Source organism: Eschrichtius robustus, chromosome 3, assembly GCF_028021215.1.
Source record: "Eschrichtius robustus isolate mEscRob2 chromosome 3, mEscRob2.pri, whole genome shotgun sequence".
Classification (NCBI taxonomy): Eukaryota; Metazoa; Chordata; class Mammalia; order Artiodactyla; family Eschrichtiidae; genus Eschrichtius; species Eschrichtius robustus.
In genome coordinates, this window is record NC_090826.1 from 178,091,591 (window position 1) to 178,117,611 (window position 26,021).

General features: G+C 32.7%; 1 protein-coding gene across 2 annotated transcripts in view; it reads right to left on the reverse strand.

Annotated features, from left to right (window-relative positions):
* BRINP3 (BMP/retinoic acid inducible neural specific 3) overlaps window positions 1-26,021 on the reverse strand; it is a 402,541-nt gene that overhangs the window by 213,332 nt on the left and 163,188 nt on the right. The window contains exon 2 of one of the 2 annotated variants that reach the window (XM_068538551.1): window positions 3,925-4,115. The exons of the other annotated variant lie outside the window; for it this stretch is intronic. Coding sequence (XP_068394652.1) covers window positions 3,925-4,115 — 191 coding nt within the window. The remainder of the gene's footprint in view (window positions 1-3,924; window positions 4,116-26,021) is intronic. 2 annotated transcript variants of the gene reach the window in all.

Genomic DNA, 26,021 nt, shown 5'->3' on the forward strand with positions numbered 1-26,021 from the left:
AACAGCAAGGTCCTACTGCGTAGCACAGGGAACTATATTCAATATTCTGTGATAAACCGTAATGGAAAAGAGTATAAAAATGTATATATATATATATATATATATATATATATATATATATATATATATATATATATATATATGTATAACTGAATCACTTTACTGTAAAGCAGAAATTAACACAACATTGTAAATCAGCTATATTTCAATTAAAAATAAAAAATAAGAAAATAATTTAAAAAAAACTGGCTTTTTGTTAAAAATATTTGCTTCTATACATGACATCCTCAGTGTGTTAATATTAGAGTTGTTCCTCAATCTGGGTCAATTAAGGAGAGAGAAAGAGAATTTGCTCAAGTTAAATACCACCAACCTCAATTTTTTAAGAAAAAGAGTAATACAATTTCATGTTCAGTCAGGTAAAACATATGAAATTAAAATACACTTACAGCAACAAAAAAGACTTAGTGTAATTACAATAGCAATAATTTAAAAATTGCCTGAAATCAACCTAGTATATATTTTAATTGCAAACAGTTTATATCCTTAAGCTACTTAACTAATTTCATGCATTTTAGCTAAATTATTAACATCACCCAACAGAGAGATTCCTGAAGGAAAATATAAGTAACACTTAAAGACAAAAAGAGAATTCCAGTAGAAAATACCAGGAACACTAAATCCAAAGAATGGTCAGAGATTAGAAGGCAAGTGAGGGTGGCAATTCTCCTCTTTCCCCCTCCCCACCACTGAAGAAAGTGCTTGAACGAGACTTTTAAATAATTGAAGTAAAGCAATTTTGAGAAAGCGTATTGTCATTACTAATCAACCCAAAGAAGTGATTTACCACAAAGGTTTTTATAAACCCCCTTTATAAAAACAAACAAAAAGCATGCAAAACTATCTTAAGACAACAATGTGGCATTCATAATGCGAAAACAATGAAATAACTCAAAATGTCACTGTAATTTTTCTACTAAGGAACAAAAATGTCCTTGAGAATCATCTGTACTTTTGATCTCTTCTACCTTCCCCCTTGTCCCTTCCTTCCTTTCTTGTTTGAAGAATACATTTCATGTTCTGAAATTCTTCTGGGAACTCTGTATTGTTAATACAATGGTAACGAAACCTAGGATGTGTTTCAAGACCACTGAACTTTTTAAAAGGAGATGTTATAGAAATAATTTAATTGTCACTTTTACTTCAGATTTTATTACATTAATAATCATTGTCAATACTAAGCCAAATAGACACAGCTTTCAAAGAATCAGTTTTCACATTTATGGGGATATTTTGTCATTGTTTTGCTATCCATACTGCTGTAGTAACAACAGCAATAACATTAATTCATGGCATGTTTATGCCAAGGACATTTTCCTACACTTACACTAATCTTCCCATGGCCTTGTCACACAGGTGTTACTCTCCCCCTTTCAACTAAAAAAAACCCCTAAAAATCAGTGAAGTTACTTAACAGCTTTTAAAGTCTCAAAATTGGTTTAGAAAAAAAAAAAAAAGGAGCCAGGATTCAACACCAGGCTTGTCTGATCTCTTTATCTCATTATTTTAGTATTATTCATTTATGGAGGAAAGCAATGGAGAGAGAGTGCCTATTCACAGCTAACCTTTTCTGTCCTCCTGAATGCCCTACATCTTCTGCCTTTAATTCCTTAGGGGTACGTGGCAGACTTGTTTCTTTGGCGCATCCAGGGATCTCTCTTTTTCCACCCTCTCCATGCCTGGCTCTCCTGCTCTCCCTTTCATCCTGATTCTCTCCAATTCTGAATCTATTTGTTTAACTGACCTTTTTTGGATCCATGGATTTTCTTTCTCATTCAGTCTTCTTCCTGAATTAGATCTCAATTATCCTCTGTCCATTTCAGAGTTTTGATGTTTATCTAGTGGACTGGGCAGCCTCAGCCTCCTAGCAAAGTGTAGTTTCACTTATTTTCATTTAACAAGTATTTAATGAGAACCTATTGTGTGCCAAGCACTACTATAATGTCGACTGAAAAAAATGCACAACCTAAAAGTTGAGAATTAAGTTTTATTTGGTGGACAAAATGGAGGACTTCAGCCCGGAACACAGCATCTCAGATAGCTCTGAGGGATGACTCCAAAGAAGTAAGGGATGAGCCAGGATATATAGGAGTTTTGCAATAAAAGCAGGTAGTGGAACATCAAAAGATCGCTGTTAATTAAAGAAAACCGGACATCTCAAGTTAATGAATTTAGCGCTTTTCTATTTATGGGAAGATGCAAGAGTCTGGGCTCACTGAAATCATTCCTCTGATATGCACCTTAACTATCTAGGGCCACTATCCTGCTTTTCTCCATCCTGAGTCCCCTCAGGGTGCACAGTCAGAGGCAGCTGCAGTGGCTGTTGGCTTGATGGCCGCAACATGCTTTGTTTACTGATATGGCAGGCGACATTTTCCATCCACAATCACTACGGGAGTAAATTGGTAACAAATACAGGCAATATTCTTGTTTTGAAGAAAATAAAAAATTTTCACATAATAATAAATACTATGAAGAATGCAAAGTGAGATCATGAAGTAGTAGAGAATATTGGTTGTCTACGGGCACTGCTGCTGGTAGGATGATCAGAAAAGGCCTCTCTGAGAAAGTAACCTTTGAGCAGAAAAATATGAAGTTTCCTTGTGGCTGAAACATAGAGCATGATCAGGAGAGAGAACAGATGAGGTCTGAGATGAAAGCCAATGGCAGAGCATTCATGTGGTGCCTTAAGAAACCACAGAAAGACATCTGGATTTCATTTCAAGTGGCTAACTGTAGGTTTTAATTAAAACAGAAAATGATTTAACCCAACTCAAGCTTAAAAGATCTGTGTGAAGGATGGACCTTAGGAATATTCTTAGAGAAACATGGTGGTGACTTGGTGTAGGGACATTGGGGTGGAAGTCAGGAAAGAGTTTGATACGGGATATATTCTAGAGGAATAAACTGACGTGACTTGGTGACAGACTGGACTGCCAGGTAAACAGAAAAAAAGACACATCCTCTAAGACTGGGAAAATGAAGAGCATGTGGTCTTTCACACTGCCTCACCATTGGTGTGAACTAGCCTGCCCGGCTTCGGTAAACTTAACTGAGAGACTGACAAGGGAGCAGGGAATCACTGTTTTCATGGTGATTCCTATCCAATTTTGTCCACTGCTCCTATTATAGGAAAGAGTAATATCTATTTAAAACGGAATGTTTGGACATTATTTAAAGTCCTACCCAAAATTCAATATACAGAATTCTGGGGTATTTATAAGCTTTAGAAAAATGTCATTTTCTTCCTATTACACATTATCTCCCCCCAAATCACTGAAGTGTATTCAAAATACTGAATTATACATCACCATGATAAAACACACATTTAATGATACTACATCACATTGAGGAGGGTGACATTATTAATCTCTACTTTCATATTGTGCATCTTCATTGATATTTATTTATTACTCTCTTCACATCATATATCAACTACAATCAGAAATGCTAAAGTAGCTCTAAAAAATGTAATTTTAGAATTTCAACATTTACTTTGGGACCTTTCCTGCTCTCTGTAACCTGAAGTCCCAGCTGTGACTTGATTGCTTATTATTCAATTTTTAAACAAAATTTGGCTCATCACCTTGCATTATAGAGTGTAATAACTATGCCTATATTTAACAGAGGCTATTAGTTTGTAAATTGCTTTCAGGCAGAAACTAAGTGAAAATCCTCTACCTCATCATTGTGATCACCATACAAGATATTTAGTAATAACTCAATAAATGTTTTGATTAAGTTAATGAATGAAATTTAGGATTATTCAAACTGCAGTGATTTGGATGAATCAACACTTTTCCTTGATTTATACAGTTTTATGCACAAGCACACACAGGCACAAATATTTTCAAAGAGTCGTACCTCCCAGAGTAGCAGATAGCAAGAAATGTGTCCCATATTTCTTGATAAGGTTTTCTGTGATTTGCTGAAGGGTAGGCCGACGTCCCAAAAGTCTTATGTTGCGGAAGAATTCAGGGGCAAGAGGCAGAGGGGAGCCAAGGAAATTTCTTCTCTCAACTGCAAGGTTATTTACTTTCCAGCGGCCAAACTCCCTGAAAAGCAAATTTATTTTTATTCGTAAATACATAATCTATCTGAATGTTTTCATTTGAAAAGTTCACTTGACAGTTTCGTTGGGGTCACTACATTACAATGATTCTTGTTTGTAATAATACTTCATGTGCTATGAGTAAGTAGGAGAAGCAATATTTATAATTTATGTAGCTGGAGTGAATATCCTGCAACCATGTCATGGAGAGAAAAATAAACCACTTAAAGCAACAGACTCCACTGATTTTTTTCCAAAGGAAAAATGTACTCATAAAAATGATTTCATTATGTAAAGAATATTAATGTAGAATTATTTCTTAAAAAGGGAAACTAAAGTAATATTTTATCATTTTCCAATGGAAATTGAAAAAAGAATAAATTTATTTTCATCATTAATGATTATTTTCTATTCACTTTAGAGTGGGAACTTGTAAAACCTCAAGAATATTAAGACGCTGTAGAAGAATTTGTAAAAATATGATCCAAAGAAAAACTGTTTTTTTATAATAATTATTGTTTACAACATAATTTGAAACCCCAATTCAACTTAATTAGTAATTACTCAAGATGCAAAATAACTTTTAAGGTGGATATGGTCAAATTAGAGAAGTAGCAAATATGATTATAAAAGATTTATATATAAAAAATGTCTACATTTATATTAAGTTAAAGTCAACCTAATAATACTTTAGAAAATAACTATGGTGAACTGGATTGCCTGATATCAACCATACAGATTTTTTTTCTGAGGAGTGGTCTGATAAAATCTCAAATACCTTCCACAGAGAAGACTTCCCTCTACTAGATTTAAACACTCCTATGTGTGTAATTTAACTCCGTTACTACTTAGCAAATAAAATGTTGATTAAATATTGTATAAATACTTGCCATACTTATTCATATTTTTGCCTCCAAAATATTCCTGGAATGCACCACAAAAAGGTGCATGATAGATACATCTGTGAACCAGACTCTGCATGGAGTTCACATTCTAGAGAAAGTTTTAAAAATAAATAAAATAAAGATGTTAAGTTAAATTTTAAAAACATCCAGATTGTGACAAGGGCTGAGAGCTACCACAGACAGACTGCTGTGATGGGCCATAGGGCTGCGGGCAGGATGGCCCTATTTTATTTTAAGTGACCTGAGACGGCAACTCTGGAGAGGTGGTATTTGATACTTAGTCTCTAAAGGAAAAATAAAAGAGGCTAGATGTGGGGAAGCACAGAATAGCTTTACACAGAATAAGGAAAAACAGTAAATACTTCCAGGACCAAGAACCATGTCCCTGATAGAGTCGCTCGCCATGAATAATTTGTTCCTGTGACACACGTCTGGCAGCCACACAATCCATCCAGTTTTTTGGAAGTTAATTATAAGATTCACTAAGGAATCTTAGGTAAGGCCTTGGCCTGAAAATAAGTCAACTTAGTGTTTCCTTCATTGAGAAACTCTCGCTATTACCTCTGCAAATCAGCTGATCCAAACAGTTTTCAATAGTATTATTCTACCAATGGTTCTCAAATGTCACCACCTATTAGAATCACCTGGAAACTCCATCCCAGAGTTTCTGATACATGAGGCCTCGGATGGCGTCAAGAGTTTGCATTTTCAACAAGCAATGCTAGTACTGCTATTCTGGGGATCATACTTGGAGGAAAACTACTGATTAGGTAATTTGGTATGTTGTTTTTAAAATTTACTCAAAGTGCTCTCTTTTCAGTAAATCTTGGGCTTTTAGAGATACTATACTGGATTTATTACTTCATATTTCCTCAGAAGAGAGTAAGAATGTCATTGTTACCGTTCCAAACTTAATTGGTATCAGTAATTTTTAATGTCTTTTCATCTTGTAAGAAATTTACCTGAATGTATTTGTGCATGTGTGTGTTCGATATATATGTAGAATATACATATGTAAATACATATTCAAAACTGTGAAGGAGAGCATTTAAAATAAAATATTTAAGTTTTAGTATTTTGTGATATAAGGTATATAGTAATACAATGCTTCTAAGAAGTTGTTTATTAAACCATGATCTAGATAATAGCTACTCATTAATTTCCAAACTTTACCCTCAAACATTTACTTTTTTATTTGCTGAAAAAACTTTATAATTTTATCAAGGGATAGTAACATAGCTTGAACCTAAAGTTGTGGTATATCTTTTTCAATGGTTTAAATTATCAAATTTATAAACTCATATGTATATTCTCATAAATTAAAATGTGAATTGCTAAGTGAAGTAATTGGACTTAAATAACCAAGATTGTGTCAATGGTGGTATTTTACAACCCATACAAACTCTCTCTAAACTGCTGAGTATTTCTTGCTAGATGGCTGTGGGTAACTACATATTGGGAGAGTGCCATTCTAGCCTCCCTTATTTTTTAACAATTTGTAAATATATAATACCAACCTGCGATCAGTACCAACCCATGATCTATTCTGACTTGAAATATTTGCAACTTTCTTTAGTTTGTTGCTCTTAAATTTGACAAAGAATAGATGTGATATGAAAGAGCTATAACAAATTTACATCATTTTCTGAAATCAGCTTATAACATTAATTTAACAAGAAAATTTATTAATGGTTTGCTACTTATTGTCATAACTACCAGATATCTTGGTAGTAATATAGATGAATAGAAGAAAACCTCTGACCTCAAGGGTTCCAAAATTATACTAAGTATAATATGAATGAATAAATAGCAATTCAATGGCTTTACAATATTTTTATGTGCAAAAATTCAAGTAGGCCAGTAGCTTATTGAGCACAACCCCTCTGCCCAATTCCTTGATATAAATGTTGCTAATCTAACTCACTTCGAATATGTTTTCTCTTCCCTTATATTCACACACTTCAGAAGGCTATAAAGAGCCTAAGACTACGGACAGCCTTCCAGGGAGCTTTCTTCATCTATCAGATGCTTTTTATTACCGCAGTATGTTAACCTCAATTAAGTTTATGGCCTCAATTCACCTTTTGACATTTCAGTGGGACAAAACACTTTGCCACCCCATCTGATTAATTTATCCTGTCATGCAACACCAAAAGTAAAGGACAAACTCTTTGGGAGTATCACCAAACTAAGACTATAACTAAACTAATCAACCAATCAACTAAGTGAATGAATGAATTTTAAAAAACAGGATTGTTAGTAACCATAGCAAATTGTTTTCTTAATTTTCAGAGCTTCATCTAAAATTCTTCTCCTAGTTTTTTTTATATTTTCATATAAAGAATGAAGTAAAATATTTTACTTTCTATTGTGTATATCCCAAAAGTATAATTTGAGTAGAAAAAATAAATGTTGGTTTGAGAACTGAGATCTCTCATTTCCACTCACATTTGGTTTATATTGTAATGATATATGATCACTGTTATGATCTCCATAAATTTTTGGTGAAAGCCTAGTTAGTACAGAAATCATCCTGAGAAGTGATGATAAGAGCACTTTAAGTAAAGGAAATCATCTCTGGACAGTTAAGTACCACACTATGAGCTGTGGACATAGCTATGAATACAAATATTGTGTCTCTTACCTGGGCACAGGTATGATTGCATTTACCAGTGTGGCCACGCAGCTTCCTTTGACCAATAAAGTGTGAGCATGTAGGTTAGCTTGGACCCTCAGCCTGGGACTTTGATCAGCAAATATGATTCGAATTCCCATCCTTCAACCACTACCCCTGCAGCTTCTTAGGACGAACAAGAGCATGAACTAAAAAGAGATCTTGTCATGTAAAGCTACCAAGGTTATAGGGTTAGTAGTTGGTTTCCTTGCTTTCTAGCAATGTCATCTAGTATACCATGGCTGATGTAGAGTACTTTGACTGTGGGGTAACTTGAGAAGGCAAGAAGGAACTAATGGTTGTACGTAAATTAGAAACATATGGGCACAGTTGTTTTTTTTGTTTTCTTCCTTAAGAATAGATCCACTTCAGTTGGAACTAGACCACGCACTCGTTAAATTTTGGAAAAACAAAGCAATGGAGTGCTGAATTGAAAACATGCTGGCTGGTATGATTATCATAATGAGAGCATTTTACAGAATGGCATCTATGGAGTCTATCCAGACGCATTATGTTTATATTAAATAAGAATATTGTTGTATCTAACTAAATGCTGCCTTCTACCTGAAGCCTTCACAGAACGTAAATATCTTCTCATCATAACCTTTGGAAGTCTTTAAATGAAATCAGCACAATCATCATTGTTTAATTTAACTCAGCCTCCCTAGAATCGCCACTATTTTGTGGAACACACAAATGGCCTGTAACCAGTTCAGCCGGAACATTACTTTGAAAATGTTTTTGTTGGCTCTAAGGAGCCTCCATTAGTTGATTAGTTATATGTTTGCTGCTAAAAATTTTGACTTGCAAGCATCATTTTTTATGCGTGTCCACGTAATGTTTACTTTTCTACAACAATATATAATTTTATCCCCACGCAGCTCATAAAAAAGGTTGGAAAACCAGAATGACATCAACAAATTCCATTTAAATAATGATTACATCATTGCCACATTGCCACTGACCTTTCTTATTTGTATTTAAATTCTGTGTGAATGCATAAATGTACTCAGTATATTTGAAATATATTAACTACCATGATTTCTTTAAAATTACACACGTATATTTGGTTCCTGAAAAATACAGAATCTGCCACTGTTGATATTATATATTTTGGACTCACTACCAAAGGAAAGGCAACATAAAAATATTGATAAAATCAGGCGACGCATTTGCTGAAAAGGCTTATCTTTAACTGCTAACCTAACACTAAATAAAGTTGTTTGTGTAAAGCTCTAAAAGTTTTTATTACATTACTTTTCACAATACTAAATTTGTTGGCTTGCAATTTTAATTCTGTCAATATTCATTAACACTTGCAGACACAACAGAATATTAAAACAAAATATATTACCCAAGCACTAATCTGTGAACAAATCCAGCCTAAGAATTATAAATTGAATTGCCAATCTCTAGTAGTAATAACTTTCTAATTACATCTGTAAAGTCATACTGATCTTAAGAAATGCCACTAATAATCAGTACTATCCCCCCATAATTCTATTATGTGTAACTGTTATATATAAAGTTGGCTCTTTTAACGTTCTTTCTGTAGCACTTCCACGTCTCACAAATGATGCTGTTTTCCATTTGGCCAGAACAAGGGAAATGTTCCTAATGACCTGAATAGCTGTAGCTCTGAAGGCAGTTTTTTAAAAGCAGCTAAATGCTGAGCAGTTGGCAGAGTAGAGAATCCACTCTCTTTCACCCTCCTGCCCCTTAATACACTAATATGTTTTTGTTTTTTTTTTAATTTAACAGTAGCAGGGTTCTTAAAGCTTGGGAGGTATTTTGGTGTGAAGCTAGGAATTTAGAAGAATGAATCTATTTAAAAAATACTGAAAGAAAGGCACAATCACAAATATGACGTTTGTGAAATGTTTACATGCAGGATTTTGAGAAGCATCATTAATGACTATTGTGTTTTGAATGAGCTGCCAAATTCAGAGGAGAATGGAGAAGACAAATTAGCATTATTGCAACAAAACACTGTCCAACCCAGTAAAGCAGCAAGAATTCATTGCAGCTGTAGCCTCTTGACTATATTATTGAATATATAAGATTGGGGTGGGGCTACTGAGAATTTTTAAAGAATGGTCTGGTTTATGGCTACTAATGTATATTTTTAATTCTTAAAATATGTCAAATTTTTAGGGCTATGAAATAACTGAAAGTGATTTAATTTTATCTTACATAGCTTTAAATCATTTTCTGTAGTTTAATAAATAGGGGTTTAAATCAAATTTTAAGGGAAATACCACAGAATTCAATTGTCATAGTTACTGTCATTATTCCCAAAGGTAATTCATTTCATAGGACTATAACGGTACCACATGCTTATACCCTTGCAGATATATATATATTATAGAGATTTATTATCCATTTTTAAATTAAATCACTCCTTTGAAGAGATGTTAGCAAAAGTTTTGATGTAAAAAATATACATACATGCTGTCAATGAATTACTTTCTAAGTTGAGGAGAGAGGGAATTATTTAACAAGCAAAAGCTTTTCTTTCTAAATTTTGGAAGTATAGTTTTAACATCTATTACAACTCATCACAATTATTCCTCAATCACATTCATATAATTATACAGATTTGGTAATTACTGATCAGTGTAGATAAGCTAAGAGACAGACACAACTGAGCTAAAATAAAATGTCTACTGATTCCCTGCGAAAAAAAGCAATAAACAAATACAAATGTCTCTTTTTTGAAATTTATAATTAAAAAATTAATTATTTATTTGGATTACTAAGTTGAAAAACTTACACTTCTTACATAAATTTAAATATTTTAGGGAGCTAGATAATGTTAGTTTTCCAAAGGAGAATGGATTTAGGAGTCAGATAGCTAAAGTTTCAAATCTCATCCTCACCAATTCAGTTCACAAAATTCAAAGGTGATTACATTTTGGCAAGTTCTTAACCTCACTGATGTAAAGTCATTTCATTTGTAAGTGTACGTCCAATAATACTGACTCTGTAGCGTTTTTAAAGAAGTAAAATTTGTAGCAATTAACTAAAATAGTGCAAGGAGCACAGTTTACTTCTTAGTAAATTTTGGTGTGTGTACACTTGTGAAGTCACAGATTTTTGTCCCAGGATGTCAATGTGTATAAAAATAGCTAGCTAGCTAGCTAGCTAGATAGATCAAGGTAATAAGCTTTAGTGAAATTAATGAGTAAAATTAACAAAAGAATTTTTAAATAGAGCCACACTCAAAGAATCTGCAAATTGTTTTTCTTGGTCCAGGCACAGATTAATAAATTAAATGCTCATCAGTAAGAATAAATGCCAAAAGTATAGTTACCTGCTAATGAAAAATTAATCTGCATTTGATAATTTCTTTAAACATTTAAGCAATAATTTCATTGAGATTTCTTTATAATGGTACAACCTCTACCTTAAACATTGGAACAAATATTTATAAATCATGAATTATGACAATGTGGTTAACCAATTAAATATCTGAGCTTGCAATAAATCAAAACTTCATACACTTCTTAATTTCAAATAACCTTCAAGTTGTCTCCGAAAAGTCAAGATCAAGGACTTTTTTTAGAGTAACTAAATGTTTAGAGACAGTGAATCCAAATTGTTAATCTTTTTATGAAAATTTTCCATAATAAAAATTATATTTAAGTAATAGTAACTCAAGTTAATAGAATATTTTTCCTGTAATAAGTTTAATATATCTTAAAGAAAACTCTTTTTAAATGTTATGATTTTTAAGGAAAATAAAAATGTGTTGTAGTAGGTCACAGGTTTTAAGATACATATAATTTATTTCAACTTGCTATTAACTTTATGTCTTTCAAATCCACATGTCGTAGGGAGGCTGGATATGGTGTTTTATGACAAAATAAATTTTCAGAAAAATGTATAATTTTAATTTTACAAGGTATAAATTACTCATTCCCTAAATTATAACCTTTCAGTTTGAGTCAGGCTTGAGTTGTCAAAATACCACTTTACACACAAAAAGCTTGTGAAACGTAAACTGGTAATGTTACCTTTCTCTGGATATTATTGTCAGAATCTATGGATTACAAATTGAAACATAGTATCTGACAGGCACTTAGTCCTCCTGTCTTCTATGCTTGGGATTCATATAAAATAAATTTGTTATATTTAAAATAGATAACCAAAAAGCACCTACTGTGTAGTACAGGGAACTCTGCTCAATATTCTGTAATAACCTAAATGGGCAAAGAATTTGAAAAAGAATAGATACATGTATATGTATAACTGAATCACTTTGCTAGACACCTGAAACTAACACAACAATGTTAATGTTAATCAACTGTACTCCAGTATAAATAAAAATTTTAAAAAAGAAAAGAAATTAGTTGAATATCACCCACTATATAACCCTTCAAAGACATCAGTAACACATGGGGAAATTGCTGTTTTCTCTGCTCTGCCAACACTGTCTCCAACTAATTCTGCTATGTATTCATAGCAGAGTATTCTTTTCCTTCCTAGTAGTTAATATATTTATCTGTGTGGTTATTCAATTAATGTCTGCCTCTTCCATTATATAATAAGCTCCACATAGACATGGATTACGTCTTCTTTTTATAACTATGCATTCTTAAGACTCAGATACATGATCCATAGTAGTCACTCAATAAATACATAGTGAAACAACAAAGGAGTGAATGTTATCATGTGAGCTAAAATGAAATAACCACCTAAGAAAGAAAAAGGCTGAAGTTTCTGACTTGTGCGCACACGCCCTGGCTAAAGTTCACAGAAAACCAAGCTCAGTGGAAGAATGCATTTTTCAGTTGGGCTCTTTGAGTGTTCAAGTGACTAGGGGTGGTTAGGAGTTAACTATTTGCTTTAAATTGAGAACCACTAAGGACTAGGTAAAAACCTACTCCTACTAAAAGTCGAAACATATATTTGAATGTTGAAAAAAAAGCTACCATTGTCTGTGAGTGCAGTGAAGTCTACAGAGTTGGGGCTCACAGCCTCCATTAGCTAATGCACTTTGGGGAGAGGAGTCCTGCTATCAGTTATAAGAGAATCTTCAATCTTTCGTATCTGTGTCAGCCTAAAGGCAAGGGAAAGACACTGATTGTACAAACTCAAATTCCATACTGCTAGGGGATAGATAAATATATAATATATACTTTGACTAGTTTTTTTCCTAAAAACATTAAAATGGAACTTTTAACAGGCAATAAGTTTAAAGTTTGACAGGCAAAAAGCAAAATTTTTATATTATTTGAAATTTTGATTGTCAAGTAACATTTACCTCAAGATGGAATTTGAAATGATAGTTAAATTAGACTTGTGTTTAAAGTGACTCATTGGTTTAAACTATTGCACTGTGAGGTATATATGCTCTTCTTATCTCCTTTTGGCACATGAGAGGGTTTTGGTGCAAATTATTTCTCTAAGGATGTATACCTAACAATAGCTTGAATCCAGGGAATTTGACACCAAAAGTAATGAACTTAACTTCTTTATAGATTAGCAGCAATTTTGAAAGGTGGATTTTAATAGTAATGCACGATACTTTTGTGTGTAGGGATTGTAAAAGGGAGCATATGGTGAAAGAGAGGGAAAGAGAGAGAAATATATATATATATAGAGAGAGAGAGAGAATGGTGGGAAGGAAGGAAGTTGGGAGAAGTTTATCAATAAAATGGGGAGGAATGTGAGAAATATTAATATAAATTATTATAATAGAAACAAAATACTGACTATAGATTAATCCTTTATTGCCCTGACTAAACAGTCATCCAAGAAATAAAGAATGTAAATATCTGTTTGGTAGAAGGAGCTAAAGAACGCTTGGGACTAATTCACATTTCTCAGAAGAGGGCAGTAGAATTGTAGGAACTGAATGAGTAAAGACGTTTACGATTAATTGCTTTCATAAGTGATATAGTAGAGTCCAAACTCCAGCCTCAGAGTACAGAGAATAAAAGTCTCAGAGTGAGAAACACAGATAGTGAGAAAGAAAAGAGATTCTTCGATGGGATCACCCAGCTGTGATGAGGGAATTCAAGGATGAAATTGGGAAAATGATGGGAAAAATCTGTTACATCAAAAAACCACTAAGCTGAAGGTTGCCAATATGTCTCTAATGTCTCTAATGCGTAAGAAGGATTCCAGAGAAGGACGAAGTCCTGTAAATCCACAGGGAAGCTTAGATTCCACGATAAAACGTAAAGGGAGGTACTCCATCACAAGAAAAAGAGTGTTATTCCACAATTGGGATATTACGTCTCATCCCTTTACTGGAACTGCTTGTAATGAAAAATATGCATGTAGAAAAAAATAAATTCATAATCTATTGATTCTTAACAAAATAAATGATGTCTCCTCAAAGTCTGCTTTAAAAAAACAGGTTGCTGGACTACTGAGTAGTACAGAACACTTTGAGAAAAACCTATGCAAATACTGAAAATATCTGGAAAGAAAGGTTAATCACAACAGAAAGAACCAATCAGGTGTGCAGCCTAATTAGTGCAAAGTAAATAAACAAGCTGTATTCAGTTAAAGTGCTAACACACCTATAGAGGAAGAACAACTGAGAAGGATTCAGGGGGAAAACTGTTAAAAGAGAAAAGACATTTTTTTTAAAAAAGAAAGGGCATAATGAAGGATATACCAGCGATGACAGTGAAAGACAGTACTTTGGGAAATATAACAACCACTGAAATATAATCTTTGGACGATTATATTATCACTTCATTATTGACTCTGTAAAGGAAGTGAATAAACAGGTCTAAAATACTGATGAACCTAAAAACTTATCATGGAGAGTCACTCCATGTGACCAAAGAAAATAGAAAATAAAACGGTGAAACAATAATCAAGGGAGTATCTAAAGAAAATTTCCCAGAATAAGAGAAGAGTGTGGGTGGGGTAAACTGAGGACACTACAGAGGAAAAAAGAGAGGAAACAAAAGGAAAAATAAAAGATTTATATCATTTTGAAAGGAGAAAACAAAAAGTGTTTCCATCTCAGCAATAGAGGATTAAGAGAAACAAGTGAAAATGGATATATAAAAGTGGTTGTTTTTAATTGCTCAGTCACTATCATAAGTTTGAGTTTTCTTTTTGAATATAGAAGACTGTGTCAAGATGAGTTTAAAAAAATAGTCAATATTCTGAATCATAAGATAATTACAAGTACAATGAAAACATGAAAATGATAAATTATTAATGAAAATCATGAATAAAGGCAAGATTCTTGTTACCAAGTACATTTAATTGATATAATAAAAATATCTCAATATGTATGTAGCATTAACTTAATAATTTTATATTCATGGACACTATTAGGTTCAGTAGTGATGTGTATGATGAAAGGTAACAGGAAAAATAACTGACATTTATTACTATGCAATAAATTTGTTTTTCTTTATCTCTCTTATATTCATATACAATCTTAGGAAATAAGTACCATAGGGAATAAGTATCAAGAAAGTCAAATGCTATATTGACACATGGAAATTTGGGGTGAGAAGATTTAGGGAAAAACACTAACATAGACATGAAACTCCAATTTTCAACTGAATTGTTTATCACCAAATTAATCCTTTCTTACAGAGACTCAGCCTCCTGTAAGAGGAAAATCAGTTACTAAATCCCACTTTGAATGGTTGGTGGTTTTGAAACAGGCAGAAGCTTCAGTTCCAGAGGTAGTTGTGTTCTCAGAGCTCTTTCCCTAAATCCACAGATTGGGCTTGGTTCTCAATTGTCGCCTCCTGTCTTTTAGATAAATGGTTCTCTGGAAAAGCTGATACCTGGCAGATTGGAGCACTTTTTATTCTGGGATGAGTTAACTCATTAATTAAATATTTATCGAGTGTCATAGTCCAGAACTGTTGCTGGATACTGTCCATGAACACAATAGGAGCAGTTAACCTAGGGAGGTGAGGATTTTTATCAGTACATTGTCACAATGTTTGTTTGATCTGGATGTTTTAGGTAAACTTATGGTCAAAGAAAAAAAAATTATGAATTGTGTGCCTTAATTTTACCCAATAATTGTAAGCACCTGGCGTAAAGCAAGCATTCAATAAATATTCCCTGAATGGATTAATTAATCAATTAGTATTCGAGCACAATTCTTGCTATGTTTGTCTAATGCTATAAAATATTTTTATTAGAAAGTTTTATTATGAGATAATGGTAGATTCCTATTCACTTGCAAAAAATAATAGAGAACTCATATACCCTTTAATCAGTTTCTCCCAATGGTAACATCTAACAAAACTATAGTAAAACATCACAAGCAAGATATTTTCATTGACACATCAAGATACAGAACATTTCCATCTCTACAAGGATCTTTCATGTTGTCCGTTTTTAGCTACATATACTTTTCTCCTACGCCACAACTCCTGACAATCACTAAGTTGTTCTCTATTTCCATAATTTTGTCATTTCAAAAATGTTATATAAATAGAGTCACACAGTGTGTAACCTATTGTCATGGTTTCTTTCTCCACTCAGAATAATTTCCTGGAGATTCATCCAAGTTGTGTCTGCTATCAAAATTTGTTCATTTTTAATGCTGAATAGTATTCCATGTATGGATATACTACAGTTTGTTTCACCATTAACCTGTTGAAGGACATCTAGGTTGTTTCCAGGTTTGGCTATTACAAATAAAACTGTTATGAACAAATAAATAAATAAATAAATAAATAAATAAATAAATAAATAAATAAATAAATAAAACAAAACAAACAAAAAAAACTGTTATGAACATTTATGTACAGGTTTTTGTGTGATCATGCATTCGTTTATCTGGCATAAATACCTGGAAGTGAAATTGCTGGGTCATGATGATTGTACCATTTTATATTCCCAGGACAGATGTCTGAGTGATGCAGTTTCTCTACATTCTTGTTAGCATTTGTTGTCACTGTTTTCTTTTTATTTTAGCTATGCAGATAAGAGTGTAGTAATATCTCATTGTGATTTAATGACTGCGTCTAATGGCTAATTATATTCAACATCTTTTCATGTGCTTATTTGCCAAGTATATACTCTCTTCAGTAAAATATCTGATCATATCTTTTGCACATTTTATAATTTGATTTTTTTAATGATGAGTTTTGATGTATATAGATGATAGATAGATAGATAGATAGATAGATAGATAGATAGATAGATAGATAGATAGTGTTAAAAAAGACTATTGAGAGTGAGTTGCAAATGTGTTCTCCATATTGTATGTCTGCAGCTAGTATTTTCATCATCTTAACAAGATCTGTCACAGAGCAAAAAAAATTTTTAGTATTGATGTAATCCAATTTATCAGTTATTTTATATGGATCATGCCTTTGGTATCTAATCTAAGAACTTTTTGTGTAGCCTAGATCCCAAAGGTTTTTTTCCTATTTTTTAAGAAAATATTTTGTAGTTTTGCATTTTACATTTAAATCTGTGATCTCCTTCAAGTTATTTTTTGTATAAAATGTGAGATTTAGGTTAAAGTTCATTTTCTCGCCTACAGATATCCAATTATTCCAGCACCATTTGTTAGAAAGAGGTATTCTTTCTCCATTGAATTGTTTTTTCACATGTATCAAAAAATCATGTTTTTGTGGGTCTACTTCTAGGTTCTGTATTGGTTCAGTTGATCTATGCATTTATCTTCAATAAATACAACAGTCTTGATTACTATAGCTATATAATGTCTCAAAATTAGGTAGACTGATTTTTTCTCCCCCACCACCCTTCTTTTTCAAAATTGTTTAGGTCATCTAGTTTCTTGACTTTCTACATAAATTTTAGAATAATATTGTTTATTCTACAGAAAAATAATCTTGCTGGAATTTTGATAGGAATTGTGTTAAAACTCTGTATGATCTTTGGAGAGTATAGATACCTTTATGATATTGGATCTTCAAATTCATAAATGTTTGACTTCTTTTTACATTTATTTCATCAGTGTTCTGTAGTTGTCAGCATGGCAGACCTGTACATGATTTTTTAGATTTGCATCTATGTATTTCCTTTTTTTTGAATGACTGTAGATGATATTGTATTTTTAATTTTGGCGTCGATATGTTCTTTGCTAGCTTAGAAATGCAATTGATTCTTGAATGTTTATCTTGTATCCTATAAACTTATTAAACTCCTTCATTATTCTGGAAGTGTTTTGTAGAGTCTCTTGGAATTTCCTATGTAGACAATTATGTCATCTGCAGACAGTGACAGTTTTATATCTTCTTTTCTCATCTGTAGAATTTTAACTTTCTTTTATTGCCGTATTTTACTGGATAGAATTTCCAGCAATATATTGAGTAGAAGAGCTTAGAGTGGATGGATGTCCAGGCCTAGTTTAATTTTGTTAAATGCTTTATTTTCATCAAGTGATGTGATCATCTTTTTTATTTATCCTGTTAATGTGGTGGATTACATTTATTAATTTTCAAATGGTGAGCTAGCCTTGCAACACTGGAATAAACCCCACTTTGTCATTTATGTATAATTATTTTTACATATTGTTGAATTCTGTTTACTCAGATGTTATCAATAAACTTTTATCAATATTCATGAAAGAGATTGGTCTATAGTTTTCTACTTTGGAGCTGTTTTTTGTTTGTTACTTTTTTCTTTTTTGGTTTTGATATCAGGTAACACTTGGGTGATAAAAATAAATTGGTATGTGTTCCTCCTCTCCTATTTTCTGAGAGAGATTGTACAGAATTAATGTTAATTCTTATTTAAATATTTAGTAGAGTTTTGCAGTGAAATTATCTGAGCCTAGAGATCTATTTATCTGGAGTTTTAAAACTAAAAATTCCATTTCTTTAATAGTCATAGGGCTAGTAAAATTAAATATTTTATAGTAGGTGTTCTATGAAAGTTTGTATTTTTGAAGACTTGGTCCATCTTATCTAAGTTGTCAACTATATGTGTGTAGAGTCGTTCATTGCATTCACTTATTATCATTTTGATATCCATAGGGTCTGTAGTGATAATCACTGTTAAATCCTGATATTGGTAGTTTGTGTCTTCTCTCTGTTTTTTTTCCTAGAGTTCTGCCAATTTTATTGATTTTTCCAAAGAACCTGCATGTTTTACTAAATTCAGTCTATTGTTTCTCTGTTTTTAATCATTGATTTGTGCTATTGTCTCTATTTTTTAAAATTTTGTTTGGGTTTATTTTGCTCTTCTTTTTTGAGGTCTTTTTATTGTTGATACGTGATTTTTTTCCCTTTACTATTGTGAGCAGTTTGTGCTATAAATTTCTCTCTATCACTTAAAATGTGTACTATAATTTTTGATACTTTGTGTTTTTCTTTTCATTTAGTTCAAAGTATTTTCTGTTTATATTGAGATTTATTATTTAACCTACAGTTTATTTAGTAGTGTGTGATTTAGTTCCCAAGTGTTTGGAATTTTTCATATTGTTTTGTCATTGATTTCTAGTATGATTTCATGACCAAAAAACACACTGTACAATTATAATTCTTTCAAATTTGTTGAGGTTTATCTTATGATTGAGGAGATCTACTTGTTATATGTTCCATGAGTACTAGAATATCTGTACTGGGCTGTTTTACAGTAAAGGGTTAAATAAATGATTATATTCTATTGGCTAATAGTGATGTTAAGTTCTTCTATATTCTTGCTGATTTTTTGTCTAGTTGCTCTACGAATTGATGAGAGACACTGAAATCTCCAACTATAATTGTGGAGTTTTCTATTTCTTCCTTCATTTCTATTAGTTTTTGTTTCTCAAATCTTGTAGCCTGGTCTTTTGGTGCACACACATTTAAGATTAATATGTCTTCATATTGGATTGGTTTCTGATTACATTAGGCAGTTCTTTATGATTTCCTTGCTTTGAATCTTACTTTATCTGATGTTAATGGATACTACTGCTTTATTTTAATTAATGTTTGCATGATATTTTTCTAATCTTTTACATTTAACCTACCCATCATTTTGAAGTGAGGTTTATCATAGACAATCTGTATTTGGCTTGTGTTTTGTGGTCCATTCAGCCAATCTCTGCCTTTTAATTAGAATACTTATACCATTTGTAATTAATGCAATTACTGATATTTTTGGACTTAGGTATTTTTATTTTTTATTTTTATTTTGTCTCTCTGCTTTTCATTTTTATGTTTTCTCTTTCCTATCTTTTTGTAGGTTACTTAGTTTTTAGAATTTCATTTTGATGTGTCTATAGTGATTTTGAGTACACATTTTTGTGTACTATTTATTATCGATTACTTTGTGTATTAATTTTTCTGCCTTTGAGGGATGGGCAATTTAATAGGAGAGACAGATATATGAACAGACAAATCCAATAAATTATGTGGATGAGATAATACATCTATGTGAGTCATATAGAAGGATAGTTCAAAATATATTCAGAAAAGATTAACATATGAATCTGTTACAGGGATGGTATGCCTAAGAAATTAATCATCAATTCAACCAGCCTCACTAAAGACTCAGAGTTATAACAATATGCAGCCAGATGAGAGGAAAGGCACATTGCCAGAGAGTCACAAACATTTTTAATGAACCATGAGGATAAAAATATATTTCTGAAAATGACACTGGAAAATATTTTTTCTTTTAAGTTGTGGCAAAATGAAATTTACCATCATAACCATTTTAGAGTACACAGTTTAGTAGTGTTAAGTGGTTGCAAGACTGAAACTCATTTCTCACTAAACATTATACCCTGGGCACCACAATTCCACTTTCTGTTTCTATGAGTTTGAATACTCTAGATAGCTCGTATAAATGGAATCATACAGTATTTGTCTTTTTGTGACCAGCATTTTACTTAGAACAATTACCTTAAGACTCATTCATGTTATAGCCTGTGTCAATGTCTTCCCTCTGTAAGGCTGATTCATATTTTATTGTTTGTATACAGCATATTTTATTTATCCATTCATTCACTGATGGACACTTAGGTTGCTTCCATGGTTGGCTATTGTGAATAATGCTGCTATGAGCATAGTGTACAACTATCTCTTCAAGACCCTACCTACTTTCAATTCATTTGGTATCCACAAGGGTAATTACTGGATCATATGGCAATTCTATATTTAAATTTTTGAGAAACTACCATTTTTTTTCCCCACAGCAGCTACAGCAGTTTACAGTTCTCCCAACGGTGCACAAGGGTTTTATTAATTTTTCCACATCCTCACTTAACACTTGCTATTCTGTGATTTTTTTAAATAATAGCTATATTAACGGGAATGAGGTGATATCTTGTGGTTTTGATTTGCATTTAGCTAAAGATTGGTGATGTCGAGCATCTTTTTATATGCTTATTGGTCATTTCTGTATCTTCTTGGAGAAATTTCTATTCAAGTCCCTTGCCCATTTTTAAATCATGTTTGTTTGTTTGTGAGTTTTATCATATTACATTTTAAATACGTAACTAACAATGGTCTACTGGGGTTAATCAACATTTTACCACTTCATTCAAGCATAGACACCATACATCTATCTACTTCCTTTTCTCTTCCCCATTTATAATAAAATTGTCTTAAATGTTCGTTCAAATTTATTTTGAACCATATAAGACAGTGTTATTTTTATTTCACAATTCAAAACTAATATAAAAAAATGGGAAGGAAAATGTTTTGTGCTTACCCATTTTTACTCTTATTTTTTCCCCTTCTTAATGTTTCAAGGTTCCTTCTTTTATCATTTTATTCCTATTTGGAGAACTCTCTTTTAGGTTACATTTTATGGCAATAAAATCTCTTCATTTTCCTTAATCTGAGAATGTCTTGATTTTCCTTTTATTCCTAACAATTGAATAGATTTTGAGTAGATATTGAATTCTGGGTTGACAGTTCTTTTCTTCCAGCACTTGAAAAAAATGTTCTGCCACTTCTTTCCAGCTTCCATTTTTTCTAATGAGAAATCTGAATTTAAACTGAATTTCCCCTAGTATGGTGTTATTATTCTCTTGTTGCTTTGAAGATTTTTTCTTTCTCTTTTGCCTTCAGAAGTTTGACATGATGTGGCTTAGTAGGTATTTCTCTACATTTCCCTATTCAGGATTTTTCAGTTTCTTGAATCAGAGGGATTATGTTTTTTGACAAACTTGAAAAGGTGTTCTTTGTTTGAGTTCTTTTTCCTCCTTGCCATCTACCTTCTGGGATTTCAGTGACATAAATGTTAGATATTTTGTTATAGTCCCATGGATCTCTGAGGCTCTGTTCATTGTGTTTTGTTACTATTTATGTTGAATTTATTTGTTTTTGTTTGGGGGAAGCAATATATAACTATATATAGTTATTCAGATAAGACAATGTCTTTTGTTCTGTCTTTAAGTTCACAATTCTTTTTTCTCTTTCCCTATCATTTACTGCTACCCAATCCATTGAGATTTTGCTAAAGAATTTATCATATTTTAGGGCAGTTTTAGGTTCACAGCAAAATTGGGGAAAGGTACAGAGATTTTCTATGTATTCCCTAGCTCCACACATGCATAGCCCCCCTCCATTATCAACATCACTCACCAGAGAGGTACATTTGTTACAACTGATTAACCTACATTGATACATTATAATCACCCAAAGTCCATAGTTCATATAAGGTTCACTTTGGGTGTACATTCTTTGTGTTTGGACAAATGTATAATGATATGTATTCACCACTATAGTATTTTCACTGTCTTGAAAATACTCAGAGATTTGCACATTCACCCCTGTTCGCAACAACACCTGGCAGCCGTAGATCTTTTGTGTTTTCCAGAGTGCCGTAGCTTTGAAAACATATAGGATGCAGCCTTTATAGATCGGCTTCTTTCCCTTAGTAATACGCATTTAAGTTTCCTCCATATCTTTTCATGGTTTGATAGCTCATTTATTTTTAGCACTGAAAATCATTCCATTGTCTGGATGTTCATACCTACCAAAGGGCATCTTAGTTGCTTCCAAGTTTTGGCAATTATGAATAAAGCTGCTATAAACATTTGGGTACAGGTTTTTCTGTGGATATAACTTTTGAAATCCTTTGGGTAAATACCTAGTACAATTGCTAGATCATATGGTAAGAGTAGGTTTAGTTTTCTAAAGGAATTGCAAAACTGACTTCCAGAGTGCCTGAACCATTTTGCATTCCCACAAGCAATGTATAAGAGTTCCCATTGTCTTACATCCTTGCCATCATATAATGTTGCCATTGTTCTGGATTTTGGCTATTCTAATAGATGTGTAGGGGTATCATTGTTGTTTTAATTTGCATTTCTCTGATGACACGTGATGTGGAGCATCTTTTCATATGCTTATTTGCCATCTGTATATCTTCTTTGGTAAGATGGTTGTTAAGAACTTTGGCCCATTTATTAATTAGGTTGCTTTCTTATTGTTGAATTTTGAGTTCTTTGCATATTTCAGATCAGAGTCCTTTATCAGATGTGTCTTCTGCAAATTTTTTTTTCCACTCTGGGTCTTGTCTCCTCATTCTCTTGACATTGTCTTTTGCATAGCAGAGGTTTTTAATTTTAAGGAAGTTCACCTTATGAATTATTGCTTTCATGAATCATGCTTTTGGTGTTGTATCTAAAAGTCATTGCCAAACCGAGGAACAGCTAGGTTTTTTCTCCTATGTTATCTTCTAGAAGGTTTATACTTTTGCATTTACATTTAAGTCTGAGATCCATTTGAAATTAGCTTTTGTGAAGAGTGTTAAGTCTCTGTCTAGATTTTTTTTTTATTTTGCAGGTGGATATCTAGTTATTCCAGCACCATTTGTTGGAAAGACTATCTTTACCTCATTTTATTGCCTTTGCTTCTTTGTCAAAGATTAGTTGAACATATGTATGTGGGTCTTTTTCTAGGTTATCTATTCTGTTCCACTGATCTATTTATCTATTCTTTTGCCAATACCCCACTCTCTTGAAACTACTTCTTTATAGTAAATCTTGAAGTTGTTAGTGTTAGTCCTCCAACTTTTTTCCTCATTATTGTGTTAGTTATTCTGGGGTTTTTGCCTCTCCCTTTAGAGTCAGTTTGACAATATCCATAAAACAACTTCTTGGGAATTTAATTGAGAAGTCATTGACTCTACAGACCAAACTGAAAAGAACTGACATCTTGAGATTATTGTATCTTTCTCTCCATTAATGGAATATCTCTCCATTTATTTAGTTCTTCTTTGGTTTCATGCATCAGAGTTTTGTAGTTTTACTCATATAGATCTTGCACATATTTTATTATATTTATACATAAGTAATTATTTTTTGTATTGTGCCTTTAAATACAAATTCTGCTTTTTCATTGACAGTATATAGGAAAGCAATGGACTGTGTATTAACCTTGTATCCTGAAACCTCACTGTAATCACATGAGTTTAGGGAGTTTTCTTGTTGATTCTTTCAGATTTTTTTTTTTTTTTTGACATAGATTTTCATGTTATCCAAGAACAAAGACAGTTTTACCGTTTCCTTCTTAATTTGTGTAACTTTTCTTTTTCTTGTCTTATTGCATTAACTAGGACTTCATACACAATCTTGAAAAGGAGTGATGATAAGGGACATCCTTGCCTTAGGTAAAAAACTTCTAGCTTCTCACCATTAAATGTGATGTTAACTGTAGGCTTTGTGTACATATTCTTTATCAAGTTGAGGAGTTCCCCACTATTCCTAATTTACTGAGAGTTTTATGAATGGGTGTTGGATTTTGTCAAATGCCTTTCTGCATCTATTGAAATGATCATAAGATTTTTCTTTTCTAGACTGCTATGTGATGGATTACATTAATTAATTTTCAAATGTTGAACCAAGCTTGCATGCCTGGGTTAATTCCCACTTGATCATGGTGTGTAATTCTTTTTTATACTTTGTTGGGTTAAATTCGTTAATATTTTGTTGAGGATTTTTGCATCTATGTTCATGCGAGATATTGTTCTACAATTATCTTTACTCGTAATATCTTTGTCTGGTTTTGGTATTAGAGTAATGTTGGCTTCTTAGAATGAATTAGGAAGTATTCCTTCTGCTTCTATTCTCTGAATGAGATCATGGAGAATTGATACAATTTCTTTCTCAAATGTTTCGTATAATTCACCAATGAATCCATCTGGACTTTGTGCTTTCTGTTTTCAAAGGTTATTAAGGATTGTTTCAATTTATTTAATAGATATAGGCCTACTCAGACTGTCTGTTTTTTCTTGTGTGATTTTCTGCCTGCTGGATCTGTCCATTTCTGATAGAAGGATGTTAAAGTCTTCCACTGAGTTTCTTAAATCAATTTTTGTATTTTTCCATTCTGAAATTTCCATTTGGTTCTTTTTAAATAATGTTATTCTTTTATATAAACTTTTTCAAGAGTAATTGGGCCATGTGTTAAGAGACAACATCACAAGGCAAAAGGCCAAATGGCATGGACAGTTCTGAGGCCCCAGCCCATAGGTTTCCAAGATCCAGGATGGCCTCAGACTGTAGTTTTCCACACTGTCACCAGAGGGCACCCAAACTAGCCCATCAGGGAGTGATGACCTGGCAAGGAGAAGAAGGGAGGGGTTTTAATGAATTTAACTTAGAGCTTCAAAGATTTCCACTCTATCACTCTTCAAGATGTACCCTCTCTGGGGAGAAATGAAGATGATCAGATTCCCTCACCATTGTGTCTTGAATAAACACTGCTGCTGCTTAAAAAAAAAGAAAAATAGTTGAAATAAGTTGAGACTTTCTATTGCTTTACTGAGGGTTTCTTTTTTTTTTTTCCTACTGTTTAAGCTTGTTCATAATTGTTCAATGACACAATTTTATTATGGATGTTTTCAAGTAGTTCTCAAATAGTTCTAATGCATCTGACATCTCAATGCTTTCATCTATTCATATTTTTTATTCCAATTGAGATTTTCCTGGTTTTTGGTATGACAATCAATTTTTACTGAAAACCTAGATATTTTATATATTGTGTTATAAGACACTGGGTCTTATTTAAATCATCTCTTATAGCTGGCATCCCCTGATACCTTATATAGTGGAAAGGGGGAGCACTGCTGCATTGTTGCCAGGTGCAAGTAGACATCCAATTTCCCTACTCAGCCTCTTTGGCACCCAGTAGAAGAAATGGTTCCTGGGGGGGGTGGGGGATGAGAGTGCCAGCTCTGAGCTAGACTTTTGCTAAGTCCACCCTTGCTGTTGGAAGTAGTAGTATTAGTCATAAAGCTACTAATACTACCAGTACTACTAGCAGTGCTACTGCTCCCCACCTGGCTCCTACTGACACCACGGTTGGGGCGGGACTTGCTTCATTTCTGCTGAGTGTGGTAAAAGTCTTCTTATCTATTTGGCCTCCGCTGACACCACACCAGTGGAGAGAGGAAGGCAAGTCTGGTTAATGCT